A 19,893-nucleotide genomic window follows, 5' to 3' on the forward strand; every position below is an offset into this window, starting at 1 on the left:
GTTCCAAAGAATAGCAAGAAGAGATAAGAAAGCCTTCCTCAGCGATCAATGCAAAGAAAATAGAGGAATACAACAGAATGGGAAAGACTAGAGATCTCTTCAAGAAAATTAGAGATACCAAGGGAACATTTCATCCAAAGGTGGGCTCGATAAAGGACAGAAATGGTATAGACCTAACAGAGGCAGAAGATATTAAGAAGAGGTGGAAAGAATACACAGAAGAACTGTACAAAAAAGTTCTTCACGACCCACATAATCATGATGGTGTGATCACTGACCTAGAGCCAGACATCCTGGAATGTGAAGTCAAGTGGGTCTTAGAAAGCATCACTACGAACAAAGCTAGTGGAGGTGATGGAATTCCAGTTGAGCTATTTCAAATCCTGAAAGATGATGCTGTGAACGTGCTGCACTCAATATGCCAGCAAATTTGGAAAACTCAGCAGTGGCCACAGGACTGGAAAAGGTCAGTTTTCATTCCAATCCCAAAGAAAGGCAATGCCAAAGAAAGCTCAAACTACCACACAATTGCACTCATCTCACACGCTAGTAAAGTAATGCTCAAAATTCTCCAAGCCAGGCTTCAGCAATACGTGAACCGTGAACTTCCTGATGTTCAAGCTGGTTTTAGAAAAGGCAGAGGGACCAGAGATCAAATTGCCAACATCTGCTGGATCATGGAAAAAGCAAGAGAGTTCCAGAAAAACATCTATTTCTGCTTTATTGACTATGCCAAAGCCTTTGACTGTGTGGATCACAACAAACTGTGGAAAATTCTGAAAGAGATGGGAATACCAGACTACCTGACCTGCCTCTTGAGAAACCTATATACAGGTCAGGAAGCAACAGTTAGAACTGGACATGGAACAACAGACTGGTTCCAAATAGGAAAAGGAGTACATCAAGGTTGTATATTGTCACCCTGCTTATTTAACTTATATGCAGAGTACATTATGAGAAATGCTGGGCTGGAAGAAGCACAAGCTGAAATCAAGATTGCTGGGAGAAATATCAATAACCTCAGATATGCAGATGACACCACCCTTATGGCAGAAAGTGAAGAGGAACTAAAAGGCCTCTTGATGAAAGTGAAAGAGGATAGTGAAAAAGTTGGCTTAAAGCTCAACATTCAGAAAACGAAGATCATGGCATCCGGTCCCATCACTTCATGGGAAATAGATAGGGAAACAGTGGAAACAGTGTCAGACTTTATTTTTGGGGGCTCCAAAATCACTGCAGATGGTGACTGCAGCCATGAAATTAAAAGATGCTTACTCCTTGGAAGAAAAGTTATGACCAACCTAGATAGCATATTCAAAAGCAGAGACATTACTTTGCCAACAAAGGTCCGTCTATTCAAGGCTATGGTTTTTCCTGTGGTCATGTATGGATGTGAGAGTTGGACTGTAAAGAAAGCTGAGCGCCGAAGAATTGATGCTTTTGAACTGTGGTGTTGGAGAAGACTCTTGAGAGTCCCTTGGACTGCAAGGAGGTCCAACCAGTCCATTCTGAAGGAGATCAGCCTTGGGATTTCTTTGGAAGGAATGATGTTAAAGCTGAAACTCCAGTACTTTGGCCACCTCATGTGAAGAGTTGACTCATTGGAAAAGACTCTGATGCTGGGAAGGATTGGGGGCAGGAGGAGAAGGGGACGACAGAGGATGAGATGGCTGGATGGCATACTGACTCGATGGACGTGAGTCTGAGTGAACTCTGGGAGTTGGTGATGGACAGGGAGGCCTGGCGTGCTGCGATTCATGGGGTCACAAAGAGTCGGACACGACTTAGCAACTGAACTGAACTGAACTGAATGAGACTGGATGCCATGATCTTAGTTTTCTGAATGTTGAGTTTTAAGTCAACTTTTTCACCCCCCTCTTTAATTTTCATCAAGAGGCTCTTTAGTTCTTCTTTGCTTTCTGCCACAAGGGTGGTGTCATCTGCATATCTGAGGTTATTGATATTTCTCCCAGCAATCTTGATTCCAGCTTGTGCTTCATCCAGCCTGGCATTTGGCATGATGTTCTCTGCATATAAGTTAAATAAGCAGGGTGACAATACATAACCTTGACATACTCCTTTCCTGGTTTGGAACCAGTTTGTCGTTCCATGTCTAATTCTAACTGTTGCTTCCTGACCTGCATACAGATTTCTCAAGAGGCAGATCAGGTGGTCTGGTATTCCCATCTCTTTCAGAATTACCCACAGTTTGTTGTGATCCACACAGTCAAAGGCTTTGGCATAGTCAATAAAGTAGAAATAGATGTTTTTCTGGAACTCTCTTGCTTTTTTTATGATCCAGCAGATGTTGGCAATTTGATCTCTGGTCCCTCTGCCTTTTCTAAATCCAGCTTGAACATGTGGAAGTTCATGGTTCATGAAGCCTGGCTTGGAGAATTTTGAGCATTACTTTACTAGCGTGTGAGATGAGTGCAATTGTGCAGTAGTTTGAGCATTCTTTTGTGTTGCCTTTCTTTGGGATTGGAATGAAAACTGACCTTTTCCAGTCCTGTGGCCACTGCTGAGTTTTCCAGATTTGCTGGCATATTGAGTGCAGCACGTTCACAGCATCATCTTTCAAGATTTGAAATAGCTCAACTGGAATTCCATCACCTCCACTAGCTTTGTTCATAGTGATGCTTTCTAAGGCCCACTTGACTTCACATTCCAGGATGTCTGACTCTAGGTGAGTGATCACACCATCGTAGTTATCTGGGTCATGAAGGTCTTTTTGGTATAATTCTTCTGTGTATTCTTGCCACCTCTTCTTAATATCTTCTGCTTCTGTTAGGTCCACACCATTTCTGTCCTTTATTGTGCTCATCTTTGGATGAAATGTTCCCTTGGTATCTCTAATTTTCTTGAAGAGATCTCTAGTCTTTCCCATTCTATTGTTTTCCTCTTTTTCTTTTCATTGATCACTGAGGAAGGCCTTCTTATGTCTCCTTGCTATTCTTTAGAATTCTGCATTCAAATGGGTTTATCTTTCTTTTTCTCCTTTGCCTTTAGCTTCTCTTCTTTTCTCAGCTATCTGTAAGGCCTCCTCAGACAACCATTTTGCCTTTTTTCATTTCTTTTTCTTGGGGAGGAGATGGTCTAAATCTTGGGGAGGGGATGGTCTACTCTCCATTTATTAAAAATATATGTATATTTTTATCTGGACTGTTTTTAAAGTTTCTACTGAATGTGTTTCAATAGTGTTTCTGTTCTGTGATTTGGGTTTTTGGCCACAAGACAGGTGGTATCTCAAGTCCCCAACCAGAGATTGAACCTACCCACCTGCATTGGAAGGCGAGGTCTTAACCACTGGCCCACCAGGGAGGCCCCCATTCCCCACTTAACAGCAAGAACGATGCTTTGAAAACAAACGTGGGATCATGCCACTCCTCTGCTCAAAACCCTCCAAGGTCCCCACTTCACTCTTGAGTTTCTCTCTGACATCATGTCCAACTAATCTCCCTCCATCCCGTCCTTGGCAGCCTCACTGGCCTCCACAATGCCCTTGATCTGTGCCATCAAGGGCCAAGACAGAGCCAGCCTCACGGGTGTTGCATCATCAGGCTTCACACTTAGAAGGGCCACATGCTTGGCTGATACTCCATTGCCGCCATCTTGAAATTCTTTTTTTTTTTTTTTTTAGTATTTCTTTCTTTATTTGCCTGCACTGGGTCTTAGTTGTGGCACTCAGGATCTTCGATCTTCATTGCATCAGTCTTAGCTGTGGCATGTGGGATCTAGTTCCCTGACCAGGGATCAAACCTGGGCTCCCTGCATTGGGAGCACAGAGGCTTAGCCACTAGACCACTCCTGAAATTCTTAATATTTCCAGAATGAGGATGTTTTCATCTTGCACTGGGCCCTGCAAACAGCCGACTGTGCCCAGACAAGGCTTAGTCAATGCTTGATCACACGGGACTGCCCATGCCAGCCACAGGAAATGGACTCTCTTGACAAAGAGGAGGACTTGCTCAGAAAATCTAGATAGAATTTAACCGAGACTGGCCTGGCTGTCTGAGCAATACGGATTTAGAGAAGGGGGGATGGGCCCATCAACCACAGGCAAGGAATGGGAAGGGCATCATCTTCACAAGGAACAGAAACTGGAACTGCACATTCAAATGTGCTACATGAGAATGACTTTCAACAAGTTCTCAGCATCATCATCTGATGTCCCAAGGCCCCAGCTTCCCTCATTTTCTGACCAACTGAGAACAGCTCTAGGAGGCTGACAGAGGAAGCAGAAACGTCCCAAGAAAAGCAGAAAAGTGCCAAGAAAAGCAGAAAAGGGAAACAGTGAGTGGAACTGGGTGAGGAGGCTCCAGGCTCTGCAGGAGCCTGGAGAGATCACCGGGGGGCCCGGGCCATGCGGCTGCTGGTGGCTCTGCTGCTTCTCTGCGTCCCAGGTGAGCGGGGCTGGGCCTGACATGGGGAAGTTCATGCAGGCGAGTCAGGGCGAGCACGGTGTGAGCAAAGGGTGCTGATGGGAAGGAGAAGCACAAGGAAACAGAGGGCGCGATGTGCCCCTAAAAACCCCAGTTCAGCGTATTTGCACACTGGGAAAGGAGGAGTATGAGATGTAAAGCTTGCTTCCCACACAGACAGTACATACTGAGCCCTAAGTTTATATCTGGCCACTTGAGTCTTTATCCCCAACATGATTAAAATCAGGAATGTCGTCTTGATACACCAGAGAGAAGGGCAGGGGGTGGGCAGAGAACTAATACTAATTGGACAAATCAGTTAGACAAGATTTTCTCCTGTTACTTAATCCAATCCTTAATTCTTATTAAAACAAGAGACTGTAGTGTGGAAGGGAGGCTGAAAAGGAGGAGATATATGTAGACATATAATGGATTCATGTTGCTGTACAGCAGAAACTAACACAACATTGTAAAAAATTAAAAAATAATAATTATATAAAATTAATTATATTATTTATGCATTCAGTTCAGTTCAGTCGCTCAGTCGTGTCTGACTCTTTGCAACCCCATGAATTGCAGCACGCCAGGCCTCCCTGTCCATCACCAACTCCTGGGGTTCACTCAAATTCATGTCCAATGAGTCGGTGATGCCATCCAGCCATGTTATCCTCTGTCGTCCACTTCTCCTCCTGCCCCCAATCCCTCCCAGCATCAGAGTCTTTTCCAATGAGTCAACTCTTCACATGAGGTGGCCAAAGTACTGGAGTTTCAGCTTTAGCATCATTCCTTCCAAAGAAATCCCAGGGCTGATCTTCTTTAGGATGGACTGGTTGGACCTCCTTGCAGTCCAAGGGACTCTCAAGAGTCTTCTCCAACACCACAGTTCAAAAGCATCAATTCTTCAGCGCTCAGCTTTCTTCACAGTCCAACTCTCACATCCATACATGACCACAGGAAAAACCATAGCCTTGAATAGACGAACCTTTGTTGGCAAAGTATGTCTCTGCTTTTGAATATGCTATCTAGGTTGGTCAGAACTTTTCTTCCAAGGAGTAAGCGTCTTTTAATTTCATGGCTGCAATCACCATCTGCAGTAATATTATTTATTGTATTAAATAAATAAAAATAATAAATACATTTAGAAAAAGAGAGGCAAACTCAGAGAGGTGCAGATAATTTATTCTAAATCAGTTCATAAAGACACACAAAGCCAATGGACTTCTCCAGAGGTCCAGTGGCTAAGGCTGTGCCCTCTCAATGAAGGGAGCCTGGGTTCCATCCCTGGTCAGCGAACTAGATCCCACATGCTGCAACTAAAGATTCTGCATGCTGCAAGTAAGACCCAGCACAGCAAAATAAGTAGATAAATATGTATGTGTGCACACACACACACATATCTATATAAAAGACATAGTCAAGATTCAAACCAAATACTTTTATATCCAAGGGCATCGGTCTTTTTAATAGTACAATGTCAGTTACTTCTAAGTCCCCTAGTGAATACCCCTTTTTGTATGGAGGCCCTGACGCACTGTGGGCCTGGTGCTTCTCTTGGGGTCTGGGCTGGCCCCAGGTTGGAGGGCGCGTGGGGCAGGGCGGGGGTGTTTCTGCTCTGTGGGCCCCTGGAAAGTAAGACTGCTGGGAATATGGTCAGTCCTGGTCTGAGAGAAAAAGTCAAGGTTTTTTTTTGAGGCCCTTGGGGGCAGGGAGCTTGCTCTAGGTGGGGCTGGGGGAGCCGCTCTCGCTGGCTCGGGGTCAGGGTCTGGAGGAGCATCAGAGGGCAGGGAGGTTCTGGAACGTTCCCTCACGTTTCCCGTCCGCATCTGAGGAAGCAGCGCCCCAGATCTTGAAGGGTGGGTCCCGGGCAACTGAAAGAGTCGAATGTCAAGAGTCCAGGCCAGAAGTCGCCCTCCTCCCGCGCTCTGTCCCTCCCCTCCTCCCCTCTTCCCTTCCCCTCCTCCCCTCTTCCCTTCCCCTCCCTCCTATCCTCTCGGTCAGAATCGGACAGAACAGCGCCCCCAGAGCGTGAGCCCAGAACAGCTGCAGATGCACAGAGACGGCTTCGCGAGGTTGCCCCCGGCTCGCCTTGAGTCCCAAGCCTCAGTATGGAGGTCCTCCGGCTGGGGCATTTCGCCCCCTCCAGCAAGGTTGCTGGACGTCAGCACTGCTGACATGGGGGCGCATCGCTCTGTGTGGTGAAGGTGCCTTGTGCCCTGAGAGATGTTTAGCAGCATCCCTGGCGTCTGCCCACTGGATGGCAGGAGCAATTTACACCCTCCCTCTCCCCCCTCCCCCCACCCCGCAATAAACTAAACTAAGTCGCTTCAGTCGTGTCCGACTCTGTGCAACCCCATAGACGGCAGCCCACCAGGCTCCACCGTCCCTGGGGTTCTCCAGGCAAGAACACTGGAGTGGGTTGCCATTTCCTTCTCCAATGCATGAAAGTGAAGTCGCTTAGTCGCGTCCGACTCTTCGCGACCCCATGGACGGCAGCCCACCAGGCTCTTCTGTCCATGGGATTTTCCAGGCAAGAGTACTGGAGTGGGTTGCCATTGCCTTCTCCGCCCCGCAATGGTGATCCTCAAAAATGTCTTCAGACATTGCCGGGTATCTCCCGCGGAGACTATCGCTGCTGCTTGGGAACCACTGCACTAGGGGATGTTGGTGGGAGAAGTAGACAGCGTTCTGTTGCAGAATATAGGTCAGTGGGCCACTTGGACTTGCTGGGAAATAAAGTGTCCAAATTCAAGATATTAAAAGTGAAGAAGTGGGAATTCCTTGGTGGTCCAGTGGTTAGGACTCGGCACTTTTCCTGCTGGTTTCGATCCCTGGGGCGGGGTGGAGGACTAAGATGCTGCAAGCTGGGCAGCTCAGCCAAAAATGTTTTTTTAAATGAAGGAGCAAAAATGTACTTTTTATGTTAATTTGAACATTAAACAAAAGCAAAAGGCTCCCAATCTGTGGGTGACAGTATATTGCCTGAATGGTTGGTTGGATGGGTGGGTGGGGAGAGAGAAGGAAAGAGAAAGGGAGGGAGGGAAGGATGGCTGGATGGACAGACAGATAGGTGATCAGTAAGTAGATTATTTGGGCTTCCCTGCTGGCTCAGATGGTAAAAAACCTGCCTGCAATGACAGAGACCCGGGTTTGATCCCTGGATCAGAAAGATGCCCTGGAGAAGGAAATGGCAACCCACTCCAGTATTCTTGCCTAGAGAATTCCATGGACAGAGGAGCCTGGCGGGCTATATAGTCCATGGGGGTGCAAAGAGCTGGACACGACTTAGCGACTAAACAACAACAGTCATCACCGAGTTCTGGCCTCCTTCACACGTTTGTTAGTCAGTATGATAGCTTGTTAGTCACAAAGAGTCAGACACAACTGAAGCGACTAACACACACACACACACACACACACACAAGTATATTACACACACAATTCTTTTTCAGCAGTTTGGTACTTTGCCAAAACCGTTTCTCACCCGACCTTTACACTGGGTTAACAAGCTGCCTCCTTGGCTTCTGATCCCTCCTTCCTCTGGCCTCAGGGTGACTTCCAGGCTCCCAGAGGACTTGACCCCCCAGGCTCCCCTGGCCCAGGCTCTTTAGGATGAAGACAAGACGGACTGTGTCTTCCAGGCTCTTTGTCCCTGAGAGGCCCCAGCACCGTGACGGGCGCCGTGGGGGACTCCCTGAGCGTGGAGTGTCGCTACGAGGAGGAATACAGCGAATTTCACAAATATTGGTGCAGACAGCCATGTTTCCCGCTTTGGCAGCGGACTCTGCAGACCAGTGGGCCCGAGGTGGAGGTGAAGAGCGGCCGGGTGTCCATCACGGACCATCCGGAGGACCTCGCCTTCACAGTGACCTTGGAAAGCCTCACTGCAGACGATGCAGGGAAATACAGGTGTGGGGTTGCAACGATGCTGAAGGAAGAAGGACTCCTCGGCTTCCTGCCTGATCCCTTTTTCCAGGTTCAAGTGATTGTCTCTGCAGGTAAGACCCCCCTTCTCTCTAGTACCGGTGGTGAAGGAATCTGAGCTCAGCTCTGCGGGGCGTCCCAGGAGATCTCAGCCCAGGGGAGAGGAACTGGGCCTGGTGTTTGTGTGTCAGAGCTTCAGGGCCAAGTGCGTCGTGTGCATGTGAGTGTGTCCGGTGTGTGAGAGTGTGAGTGTGTAAGTGGCTGTGAGAGTGAGGGGGGGCACCCGGGTTCCTGCCACCGCCCAGGCCCTGACAACGTCTGTGGGCCTCGGGGATTCTGAGGCTGGCTGGGGGGGAGGGCCCGCTGTTATCCCGGATCCGTCAGGACTGAAGGGCTCTTGCCATCTCCCTGTGCCCACAGGGCACAGGTGTGTGTGTGGGTGGGGGGTCCACTCCCGAAGACTCTCTTGTCACTCTCCCCTGGCTTCCGCTGTCAGAACCGGGGCCTCTCAACAACCCAGATCCTCATCCAGGAGCCCCGAGTGACCCAGGCTCAGAGACGGCCGAGCCTGCCAGGCTCACCCCTCTGACTGCATGATCCCGAAGGGCAAGCCCCAGCCCCAGCTCCTCTCCTGGGCCTTTCCTCAGCCTCTGACCACTGTGCTGACCCAGGGAAAACCTGTTTCCCGGAGGCACCAGCAACTGGGCTGGGGGCCAAGGGGATTGATTTGTAGGCAAGGGAAAGCCCAAGAGGGAGCCCCCAAGCCTCTGGCCCCTGTCTGGGCCTTAGGAAGCATCACTACGAACAAAGCTAGTGAAAGTGATGGAATTCCTGTGGAGCTATTTCAAATCCTAAAAGATGATGCTGTGAAAGTGCTGCACTCAATATGCTGTGCATATTGTCTGTGCTGTGCATAAGTGCTGTGTCTCTGTCTGTCTGGCTTCCTCTCTGTCTCCTCAGCTTCCCTCTGCTTCTGCTCCTTTCCCTTCTGGACTCTGAACCAGGGTGAGGGAGGGGTGGTATGTGGATGCACTGGCTAGGCGGTGGGACCTGAGGTCCAACTCTTGTGCTGACCTTCATGCACTCCTGTTTTCAACGAGGTGAGGAGAAGGAAAATGCTTAATGCTAGAGGCAGCGACGCCGGTCCTGGTTGTCTCCACCTGGACGCAGAACAGGTGGGGGTGGAGTTGGGTGCAGATACTCCTATACGCTGGTCAAACCTGGGTCTGAGCGTGAGGAGGCGATGGTCCCAGAACACCTGTCCAGTCCCTTCTGTGAGTTTCCTCTCCTCTGTGGACTGGGAACCATGCAGGTGACAGGCAACTGGCTGGGAAGAGTCGTGGACAGGACACCGTTCTTCACCCTCCACAGTTCTTCACTCCACCCTCCATCACAGCCTCCAGTAGCAACAGCTCTACGTGGACTTCTGGATCGCTCAGCCAGCAGCAAGGGTAAGGTGCATGACTCCTGGTGTCTTCTGTCATCTTCACAGCTTCTTCCCTAGGGTAGGGCTTCCTAGATACGGGTTTCCTTAATGAGTCACCACTCAACAAACATTTAATTTACTTGCTGTGTGCCAGGAACTGATCCAAAGGCTAGGTATATGACTGTGAACTAATGGGCAAGGTTGTGCTTTCATGGAAGTTTCTTTCAGATGGGTAGATTTTAGACAATGGCAAGATGGATAAGAAGATAGACAGATGATAGGTAGGTAGGTAGATATGGATGATCGATAGATATAAAGATACATACACACATAGGAATAGACAGAGGACAATTGATAGAGATGTGTGAAAGGAAGGATAGCTAGATGTGGCTAGATGGATGGATGGATGGATGGACAGATGGACTGATGGATAGATAGATGGATGGATGGGTGGATGGGTGGATGGATGGGTGGGTGGATGGATGGATGGATAGGTGGATGGGTGGATGGGTGGACGGACGGACGGACGGATGGACAGACAGACGGACGGATGGATGGATGGATGGGTGGGTGGGTGGACGGATAGATGGATGGATGGATGGGTGGATGGATAGATGGATGGGTGGATGGGTGAACAGATGGATGGATGGATGGGTGGATGGATGGATGGATGGATGGATGGATAGATGGATGGATGGGTGGATGGATGGATGGATGGATGGGTGGATGGATGGGTGGACAGACGGACAGATGGACAGATGGATAGATGGGTGGATGGATGGATGGACAGATGGATAGATGGATGGATGGATGATACATACATAGATGAATATAGATAGATATGGATGGATGATTGATAGATACATACAGAGGATAGTTGGTAGAGATGGAGATATGTGACGGGATGGATAGATATATGATAGATAATAGGGGTAGATGGAGAGGTAGATACTTGGATAGCTGATAGATAAATAATAGAGGAAATGTCAGTTAATGGCAATCACTGTGAGGCAAATGAAGCGGGTGTGTAGGGTAGGGTGAGAGATGTTTGGGAAGATGACGGGCATAATGAAGGCTACCAAGATGCTCAGTGAAAACAAATAACCAAGAGACTGTCTTGGTTTAGTTTCTTCAAACTCGATCCTAAGACACGTTTTGGCGAGTAGATCCCAGGAATAATGGTGAGGGAACAGGGAAGCAGGGAACGCCAGTGAAGCAGACACCAGTGAAAGAGGTGTCACCATAGCAACGGGGCTCACTCCCCCTCAGAGAGACTCTGTGGGGCATCCCCTGGGTTGGTCCCACAGAGCAGTGAGGAAGCCAGGGTGGTGGTCCACACACACTGGTCCTCACGGTGGGAGAAGATGGAGAGGCTGGCGGTTTTCATACAGAGTGGTGAGGGACGGCCTCTCAGAAAAAGTGACACTTGAGCAGAAACCTGAAGAAGTGGGAGAGCCCACCAAGAAGGAGCCTGGAGGAGTGTCCAGGCAGGGGATTCTATAGCATGTCTGGCCTGCTTGGTGCAGGAAGCCACGCACACCCTAAAAACCAGAGATCGCCCTCAAGCCAAGGATGTGGGAGACCACTGGTGGGCTCAGTACTGTCCAAGCAGCCAAGAGGTCATGTGGGCAAGGAGGGCACGAGGTGGGGTACCAACAGGGTTGGCCACAGGAGCCCAGTGTAATCTTGGAGGTGACCCTGGAGGGCCGCCTTAGGCTGGGAGCCAGGCGGAGGGCCGGGGAGGCAGAGTGATTAAGCAGAGGCTCAGGATGGGAAGAGGACATGGGACTTGTGAGGAGCTGGAGTGAGGGCAGGTCCTGGGACCCAGAGGTGAGAGAACTGGCCATGGGCTGAGCGAGGAGTTGAGGTCGTTGTGGTTGAGACTGCGGACCCATTTAAACAGAACAGATGCTCTCCCACGCGGTTGTTGAGGGTGAGTGGGATCTTCCCCAGTGGTCCAGTGGCTAAGACTCCACGCTCCCAATGCAGGCGGCCCAGATTAAACCCCTGCTCAGGGAACTAGGGATTCTACTTGCCACAACTAAAGATCCCGCATACCGCTTACTAAGACCCAGTGCAGCCTCAATACCAACCAGACTGGACCTTGATTTTGAGTGTTGAGGCCATGGGACCTGAGCACAGAGGAAGATGGGGGAGGGGCCTGGGCCTCCTGTTGAAGCAGAAACTTACCACCGGTCACCGCATCCTCCCACAGGCCCCTGCTGGGCAGCGCCCACTTCCTGCTCCTGGTCTTCCTGAAGGTGCCCCTGCTCCTGGGCATGCTCGGTGCTGCCCTCTGGGTCAACAGGCCTCAGTGGGCAGTTTGTGGGGAGACAGAACCAGTCTGACCAAGACAACCTGCAGCCCCGCCCCCCCACCAATATCCTGTCCAGAGACACAGCTGCTCAGACTAGAGAAGAACTGACCTTGAATTTCATGTTGCTTTTCACCTTATATCCAGAGACTCGATTAAAAAAAAAAAAAAAAACCAACTTTAAAAAGTTTAATGAAATATATCACATATACAAGTGTCTATATGATGTTCACCTGCCTGGTTTTTGGCTGGGGAGAACTGGGAAGAGCGTTTCACAAGGGCACCCAGAACCCCTCATTCCCTAGGAGGGAGTCCCAGGCACAGCACCACCGCTCGTCAGGGGACCCCAGGGCCTGATTTTCTGCCATCTCGCCCATCTGCGTTCCTTTCCCCCAGGCGTAGATTCTCAACTCTTCATTTCTTCATTCACTCACCAAATACAAAGAGCCTGGCATGTTTCTAGGTGTCGGAGAGAGAGCAATCATTAAAACATGGGTTTATATTCTAATGGGAGTTTAAAAAAAAAAATAAAGATATAACACTGGTTTATAATAAGCATTGTGGGGACTTCTCTGGTGATCCAGTGGTTAAGACTTTGCCTTCCAATACAGGGGGTGAGGGTTTGATCCCTGGTCAGGGAGATAAGATTCCACATGCCTCATGGCCAAAAAACCAAAACATAAACAACAGAAGCAATGTTGTAACAAATTCAATACACACTTTAAAAATGGTTCACATAAAAAAAAAAAAAAAGCCTTACAGAGAAAAAAACAGACCAGAATTCAGAGGATGGGGCGACAGGAGGGCAGAGACGACCTCTCGGATGAGAGCCTCCAGCTTGCTGGGGGAGGGGGGAGGTGGACGGGCAGGACAGAGGCAAAGGCCTGGGTTAGGGTTAGCAGGGGCTGTGACAACCCCCTCTCTCCAGCCGGGTGATCTCCTCTAAGTCAGCCAGCATCAAAAACAGTCTCCATGCAACACAGCCTCTTGCTCTCTGGGAAGTGGGAGCTCGGGTAGAGGTGCAGTTTACCTCGTTGGGACCCATCCCCCGTGTCCGAGCCCCAGGTCATCCGGAAACCGTGCTGGGTGGATGTGGTGTCTCTATTTCCTGACCTCAAGGGCGAAAATAGAAGGCAACCACTCGGGTTTCCCAGGTGGTGCTAGTGGTAAAGAACCCGCCTGCAATGCAGGAGACATAAGAGATGAAGGTTTGATCCCTGGATCGGGAAGATCCCCTGGAGGAGGGCACGGTAATCCAGTCCAGTATTCTTGTCTGGAGAATCCCATGGACAGTGGAGTCTGGTGGGCTATAGTCCATGGGGTCGCAGAGTCGGACACGACTGAGGCAAGTCGGCACACACCAGGGCACACTTGTGGCAGTTCTTCAGTCCACCACCAGATGGTGCTAGTGGCCTCTTGCAGAGCTTCACTCCTTCAAGGACATATGAACAATTCTACTCTAACCGGATTGCCTCTCAGCTGCTGAATCTGATCCTGGCCACCGTGAGTATCAGAACAAGACCCGTTGCATCTTGACAGCCATTCTTCTCCAGGCTGAGTCCTACAGCCCCTTCCCTCTCGTCAGCCTGAGCTGTCTGAGTAGGGGTCACCTTCCCACCCTGGGACCGACCAGACAAGGACCCAGACATCCAGGGGTCGGATCTTCAGCTTCCCTGAGCAGCAGCTCCCTAACTGCTCTTCGGGATTTCTCTCTCTCCGGGAGGAGTGGAGAGACCCAGCGCCCCCTGCTGGACGTGTCTGCTGCTGCTGCTGTTGCTGCTAAGTCGCTTCAGTCCTGTCCGACTCTGTGCGACCCCATAGATGGCAGCCCACCAGGCTCCCCCGTCCCTAGGATTCTCCAGGCAAGAACACTGGAGTGGGTTGCCATTTCCTTCTCCAATGCATGAAAGTGAAAAGTGAGAGTGAAGTCGCTCAGTCATGTCCGACTCTTGGTGACCCCTTGGACTGCAGCCCACCAGGCTCCTACATCCATGGGATTTTCCAGGCAAGAGTACTGGAGTGGGGTGCCATTGCCTTCTCCGGCTGGACGTGTCTACTCGCTTGGAACTCGAAGTGGTGACGACTGTCAGTGTTTCCTTGTATGAGTGAGAGAAGCTGCTATTCCTATCAAACCACCAGTAGATATATAAATGAGCAGGGCCCTATGGGGCCTTCCCAGGGTGGGGCTGTGTGTGGGGTGGTCAGGCCTTCCCCCTTATCCCCTGCTTTAGCTCCTCTCTGAAGTACCTAGGTAATCGTATGTGATGCACATTTCCTGAGCTGTTTTGCAGAGGTGGAAACCCCCCACCAAAGGGAAGATGTTGACTACTTGAAGACCATGAGCACCGGGCCCCAGGCCTCCTGGAGCCTCAGTACTGGTGGATGGAACCCCTGTGACACCCCCTGCTCCCCCTCACCAGCCGATCAGAGGAACGTGGGGAACCCGGCGACTACACACCCGCCACCCCCGCCAACCTGGCTTTTAAAAATGCTTTGCTGAAGTCTTTTAGGGAGCCCAAGGCTTTCTAGGCCTCCTCTTCTTGCAATGAAACTTCCTTTCCTCTGGACTCTGACTTTCCAGTTTGTTTGGCCTCACTGTGTGTCGGGCACACGAACTTGCATCAGCAAATTAAGTTTTAATCCAGTAGTCATTTTATAGCCAGTTAATTCTACTTTATGTAACAGAAAGTAACAGAAAGTTAACAGAAAGTCAGTTTGTGAACTTGGCGCATTTAAAATACACTGCAATTTTTATAATCTTCTTTTGGCATCGCTCCTTTTTTTGAGACTCTAAGCGCTTCAAAAAATAAAAGGCTTTGAATAAAAGCCTTTGACTGTGTGGATCACAATAAACTGGAAAATTCTGAAAGAGATGGGAATACCAGACCACCTGACCTGCCTCTTCAGAAACCTATATGCAGGTCAGGAAGCAACAGTTAGAACTGGACATGGAACAACAGACTGGTTCCAAATAGGAAGAGGAGTACATCAAGCCTGTATATTGTCACCCTGCTTATTTAACTTATATGCAGAATACATCATGAGAAACGCTGGGCTGGAAGAAGCACAAGCTGGAATCAAGATTGCCGAGAGAAATATACATAACCTCAGATGTGCAGATGACACCACCCTTATGGCAGAAAGTAAAGAGGAACTAAAGAGTCTCTTGACGAAAGTGAAAGAGGTGAGTGAAAAAGTTGGCTTAAAGCTCAACATTCAGAAAACTAAGATCATGGCATCTGGTCCCATCACTTCATGGGAAATAGATGGGGAAACAGTGGAAACAGGGTCAGATTTTATTTTTTGGGACTCCAAAATCACTGCAGATGGTGACTGCAGCCATGAAATTAAAAGACGCTTACTCCTTGGAAGGAAAGGTTATGACCAACCTAGAAAGCATATTCAAAAGCAGAGACATTACTTTGCCAACAAAGGTCCGTCTAGTCAAGGCTATGGTTTTTCCTGTGATCATGTATGGATGTGAGAGTTGGACTGTGAAGAAGGCTGAGCGCCGAAGAATTGATGGTTTTGACTGTGGTGTCGGAGAAGACTCTTGAGAGTCCCTTGGACAGCAAGGAGGTCCAACCAGTCCATCCTAAAAGAGATCAGTCCTGGGTGTTCTTTGGAAGGACTGATGCTGAAGCTGAAACTCCAATACTTTGGCCACCTCATGCAAAGAGTTGACTCATTGGAAAAGACCCTTATGTTGGGAGGGATTGGGGGCAGGAGGAGAAGGGGACGACAGAGGATGAGATGGCTGGGTGGCATCACCGACTTGATGGACATGAGTTTGAGTGAACCCTGGGAGTTGGTGATGGACAGGGAGGCCTGGCGTGCTGTGATTCATGGGGTTGCAAAGAGTCGGACACGACTGAGTGACTGAACTGAACTGATTTTATAAAGTATCTACCTTATTCTCCAGGTTTCTGTGGAACTTAGAGAGACCCTGAAACCCAGAGGGAAATAAAACTCATACTCCTGATCCACTCCCCTTCAAAGACAGGTAATTACTTGTCTTTAAGCTCAGTCAGTAAAGAATCCACCTGCAATGTGGGAGATCTGGGTTTGATCCCTGGGTTGGGAAGATCCTCTGGAGAAGGGCATAGCAACCCGATCCAGTATTCTTGCCTAGAGAATTGCCATGGACAGAGGAGCCTGGCAGGCTGCAGTCTATGGGGTCTCAAAGAGTCAGACATAACTGAGCGATTAAGCACACAACTTTTTATTAATTATAGTTTTCCCTAGTGAAGTTCAGTTCAGTTCAGTCGCTCAGTCGTGTCCAACTCTTTGTGACCCCATGAATCACAGCATGCCAGGCCTCCCTGTCCATCACCAACTCCCAGAGTTCACCCAGACTCACGTCCATCGAGTCAGTGATGCCATCCAGCCATCTCATCCTCTGTCGTCCCCTTCTCCTCCTGCCCCCAATCCCTCCCAACATAAGGGTCGGACGCGGGGTAACTCCTCTCGTTGCCCACCCCTGACCTCGGATGCGGTGTAGCTCATCTTGGCCATTCCTGCGCCGTCACAGCCTGGCACTCTCGGCCGCTGCCCTTGACCTTGGACGTGGGGTAGCTCCTCTCGGCCGCGCTTAGTGCACCGGCACCAATTTGAAACTGTTAGGTGTCGTCCAGCGGGCTCCAAAGAGCTCTGTACCACAGTCCTTTATGTCTCAGTGCAAAGAATTCAGTGAGGGCAAAGTGGTAGATAAGAAATCATTTATTAGAATAGGATGCTTGTGAGGTTTACAAAAGGGTGGCTGAGAGACACCACGCCTGAGAACTTACTGGGCTACAGTTTTCTAATCAAAGGAAAAGGGAGGGGGAGGAGAACTTTGTCTTCCTTGCATAGACGTAGTGCTCCCATCATCAGCTCCTCCAGGTTGAGTAGTGGAATTTTCTTGTCCCTACATGGTCAAGCTAGGTCCACAAATTATTGTTTTTTTATGTGTGCAGAGATCATTAATTAGTGAGCTCACTGGACAGGATGTGGTCATGCCACCATCGTTTTATTTTTGGGAGGTTTTGTTGCTAAGCAAGCTTGCTTGGTTTTGTGGTTAAGCAAACCTGTTTTCATGAGTAATCATGAAATTACAAGACTTGTAGCTCAGCTGATAAAGAATCCCCCCTGCAATGTGGGAGACCTAGGTTCGAACCCTGCGGTTGGGAAGATCCCCTGGAGAAGGGAAAGGCTACTGACTCCAGTATTCTGACCTGGAGAATTCCATGGACTGTATAGTCCGTGGGGTCGCAAAGAGTTGGACACGACTGAGCGACTTTCACTTTCACCCCTGCCCCCACACCCATTTATTTTCTACTTACAATCCCTAGTGGGGTGACTATTTAATCACCTACTTTGTCCCTTTACTCTGTCCCTATCAAATTAACTCTGTGGTTGGTTCCTATGCTATTTAATGCTCCACTTGACACTTCAGGCTTTTTGCTCTACATGTCTCTCTAGGAGCCCACTGAAACACAAACAGTTCATCAGCTCCGGGGAATGTCTGCGGAGGGGGTGGGGATGTCACTCCATAGAAGAGTTGCCATGCCCTCCTCCAGGGGATCTTCCCAAACCAGGGATCGAACCCAGGTCTCCCACATTGCAGGCGGATTCTTTACCGCCTGAGCTTAAAGCCACGTAATTGCTCTTTGAAGGGGAGTGGATCAGGAGTATCAGCTTTATTTCCCTCACAGAGGTTTGGGATCCCTGTTGTCAAGTCCTCGAAGGAAATCTTTCTGAGTTAGGTCTTCACGTGCAGACTTGAGAGTTGAAGAAGAAAATTCCCACAGGGCCAGATACACACCTATGTTGGTCAACACTCTCTAGAGAAACAGAACAATGGATGTTTGCATATGAAGAGATGTATTATAAGGAACTGGCTCACCTGGGAATACCACCGTCTGTTGTCTGTATAGTTCACGCCAAGGTCAAAAGTTTGAGAAACAGAAGTGCCAAGGATAGGAAGCAACCAGGCAGGAAGGGCTGAATACCTGTTCCTCCACCTGTCAGGCTAACTTCATCAGACCGACTAAAGGATGCCCACCTACCCTGGGAGATCAAATGAGATCCAATCAGTCAATCCTAAAGGAAGTCAACTCTGAATATTCACTGGAAGAACTGATGCTGACACTGAAGCTCCAATGCTTTGGTCATCTGATGCGAAGAGCCTACTCATTGGAAAAGATCCTGATGCTGGAAAAGATTGGAGGCAAAAGAAGAAGGAGGTGGCAGAGGATGAGATGGTTGGATGGCCTCACCACGTCAGTGGGACATGAATCTGAGCAAACTCTGGGAGACAGTGAAGGACAGAGGAGCCTGGCGTGCTACAGTCCATGGTGTTGCAAAGAGTTGGACACAACTTAGGGACTGAACTACAACAACAGCCTACATTGGGCAGGAGCAACCTGCTTCAATGAGTCCACCCCGCCCACGCTAATCTCACCGGGAAACGTCCTCACACACACCTCCAGAATTGTTTAATCTGGGCGCTCTGTGGCCAGGCAGGTTGATGCATAAAATTAACCATCACAACAGGAACCCCTACAGAAAACCAGATGCATTTCCTGAATTACTGTTGCCATTGCCCGTGTTGATTCTTCCAACCAATCAGCACAGCCAGGAGCCGGCAGAAACTGCTTTCGGCTCAAGAAATGTTTTTCTGGAAAGGAAGATTCCCTGGGGAAGTTAGTGAGAAGGGAGAGATCTTGGTGGGTGGAGAAGGTGTAGGAAACAGTCCAGATCAGGTTTCTCAATTGAGGTTACCATGGTGGCCAACAAAGTTTCGTCTAGTCAAGGCTATGGTTTTTCCTGTGGTCGTGTATGGATGTGAGAGTTGGACTGTGAAGAAGGCCGAGTACTGAAGAATTGATGCTTTTGAACTGTGGTGTTGGAGAAGACTCTTGAGAGTCCCTTGGACAGCAAGGAGATCCAACCAGTCCATTCTGAAGGAGATCAGCCCTGGGATTTCTTTGGAAGGAATGATGTTAAAGCTGAAACTCCAGTACTTTGGCCACCTCATGTGAAGAGTTGACTCATTGGAAAAGACTCTGATGCTGGGAGGGATTGGGGGCAAGAGGAGAAGGGGATGACAGAGGATGAGATGGTTGGATGGCATCACTGACTCGATGGACGTGAGTCTGGGTGAACTCTGGGAGTTGGTGATGGACAGGGAGGCCTGGCGTGCTGTGATTCATGGGGTCACAAAGAGTCGGACACGACTGAGCGACTGATCTGATCTGATGGTGACCAACAAACCTCCCCTTCTGCTTCCTGGCTCTGATGACTGTGCTTCTCCCTCTTGCTGGCTCCTGGCTCTTTCCCCTTCAGAGTCACCATATGGTGAGGAGATACTTGGGCTGTTGTGCCAGGGGGATCTGGGTTCGGGTCTTGACACCGTCACTTATGATATGCTTCTGGCCAGTTTGCTTGGGCTTCCCGGGTACCGCAGCGGTAAAGAATCTGCCTGCCCATTTAGGAGATGCGGGTTCGATCCCTGGGTCAGGAAGATCCCCTGGAGAAGAAAATGGCAACCCACTCCAGTATTCTTGCCTGGGAAATCCCATGGAAAGGGGAGCCTGGTGGGCTGCAGTTCAGAGGGCTGCAAGGAGTCAGACACGACTGAGCGACTGAACACACACACATACAGTTTGTTTACCTTTTGACTCGTGGGAAAGGTAGTTGGGGAGAGGTGAGGTTTATCCCTATACTCTTTACTACAGGAAAAAGACCAGTAAATGATCAATTTCCACCCCCCCACCAAAATCAAGCAAACTTTCCGAAGCATAATTTCATGACTTAATTTTTTATTTCCA

The 19,893-nt window shown here is 49.3% G+C and overlaps 1 protein-coding gene across 1 annotated transcript; it reads left to right on the forward strand.

Moving 5' to 3' along the window:
• Window positions 1-4,276: 4,276 nt before the first annotated feature.
• CD300H (CD300H molecule) lies at window positions 4,277-12,637 on the forward strand. Its single transcript, XM_002696192.6, has 4 exons — window positions 4,277-4,403; window positions 8,060-8,416; window positions 9,655-9,793; window positions 11,984-12,637. The coding sequence occupies exons 1-4, from the start codon at window positions 4,364-4,366 to the stop codon at window positions 12,114-12,116; spliced, it is 669 nt and encodes a 222-aa protein (XP_002696238.1). The 5' UTR covers window positions 4,277-4,363; the 3' UTR covers window positions 12,117-12,637.
• Window positions 12,638-19,893: the final 7,256 nt, after the last annotated feature.

Source organism: Bos taurus, chromosome 19 (assembly GCF_002263795.3).
Source record: "Bos taurus isolate L1 Dominette 01449 registration number 42190680 breed Hereford chromosome 19, ARS-UCD2.0, whole genome shotgun sequence".
NCBI lineage: Eukaryota > Metazoa > Chordata > Mammalia > Artiodactyla > Bovidae > Bos > Bos taurus.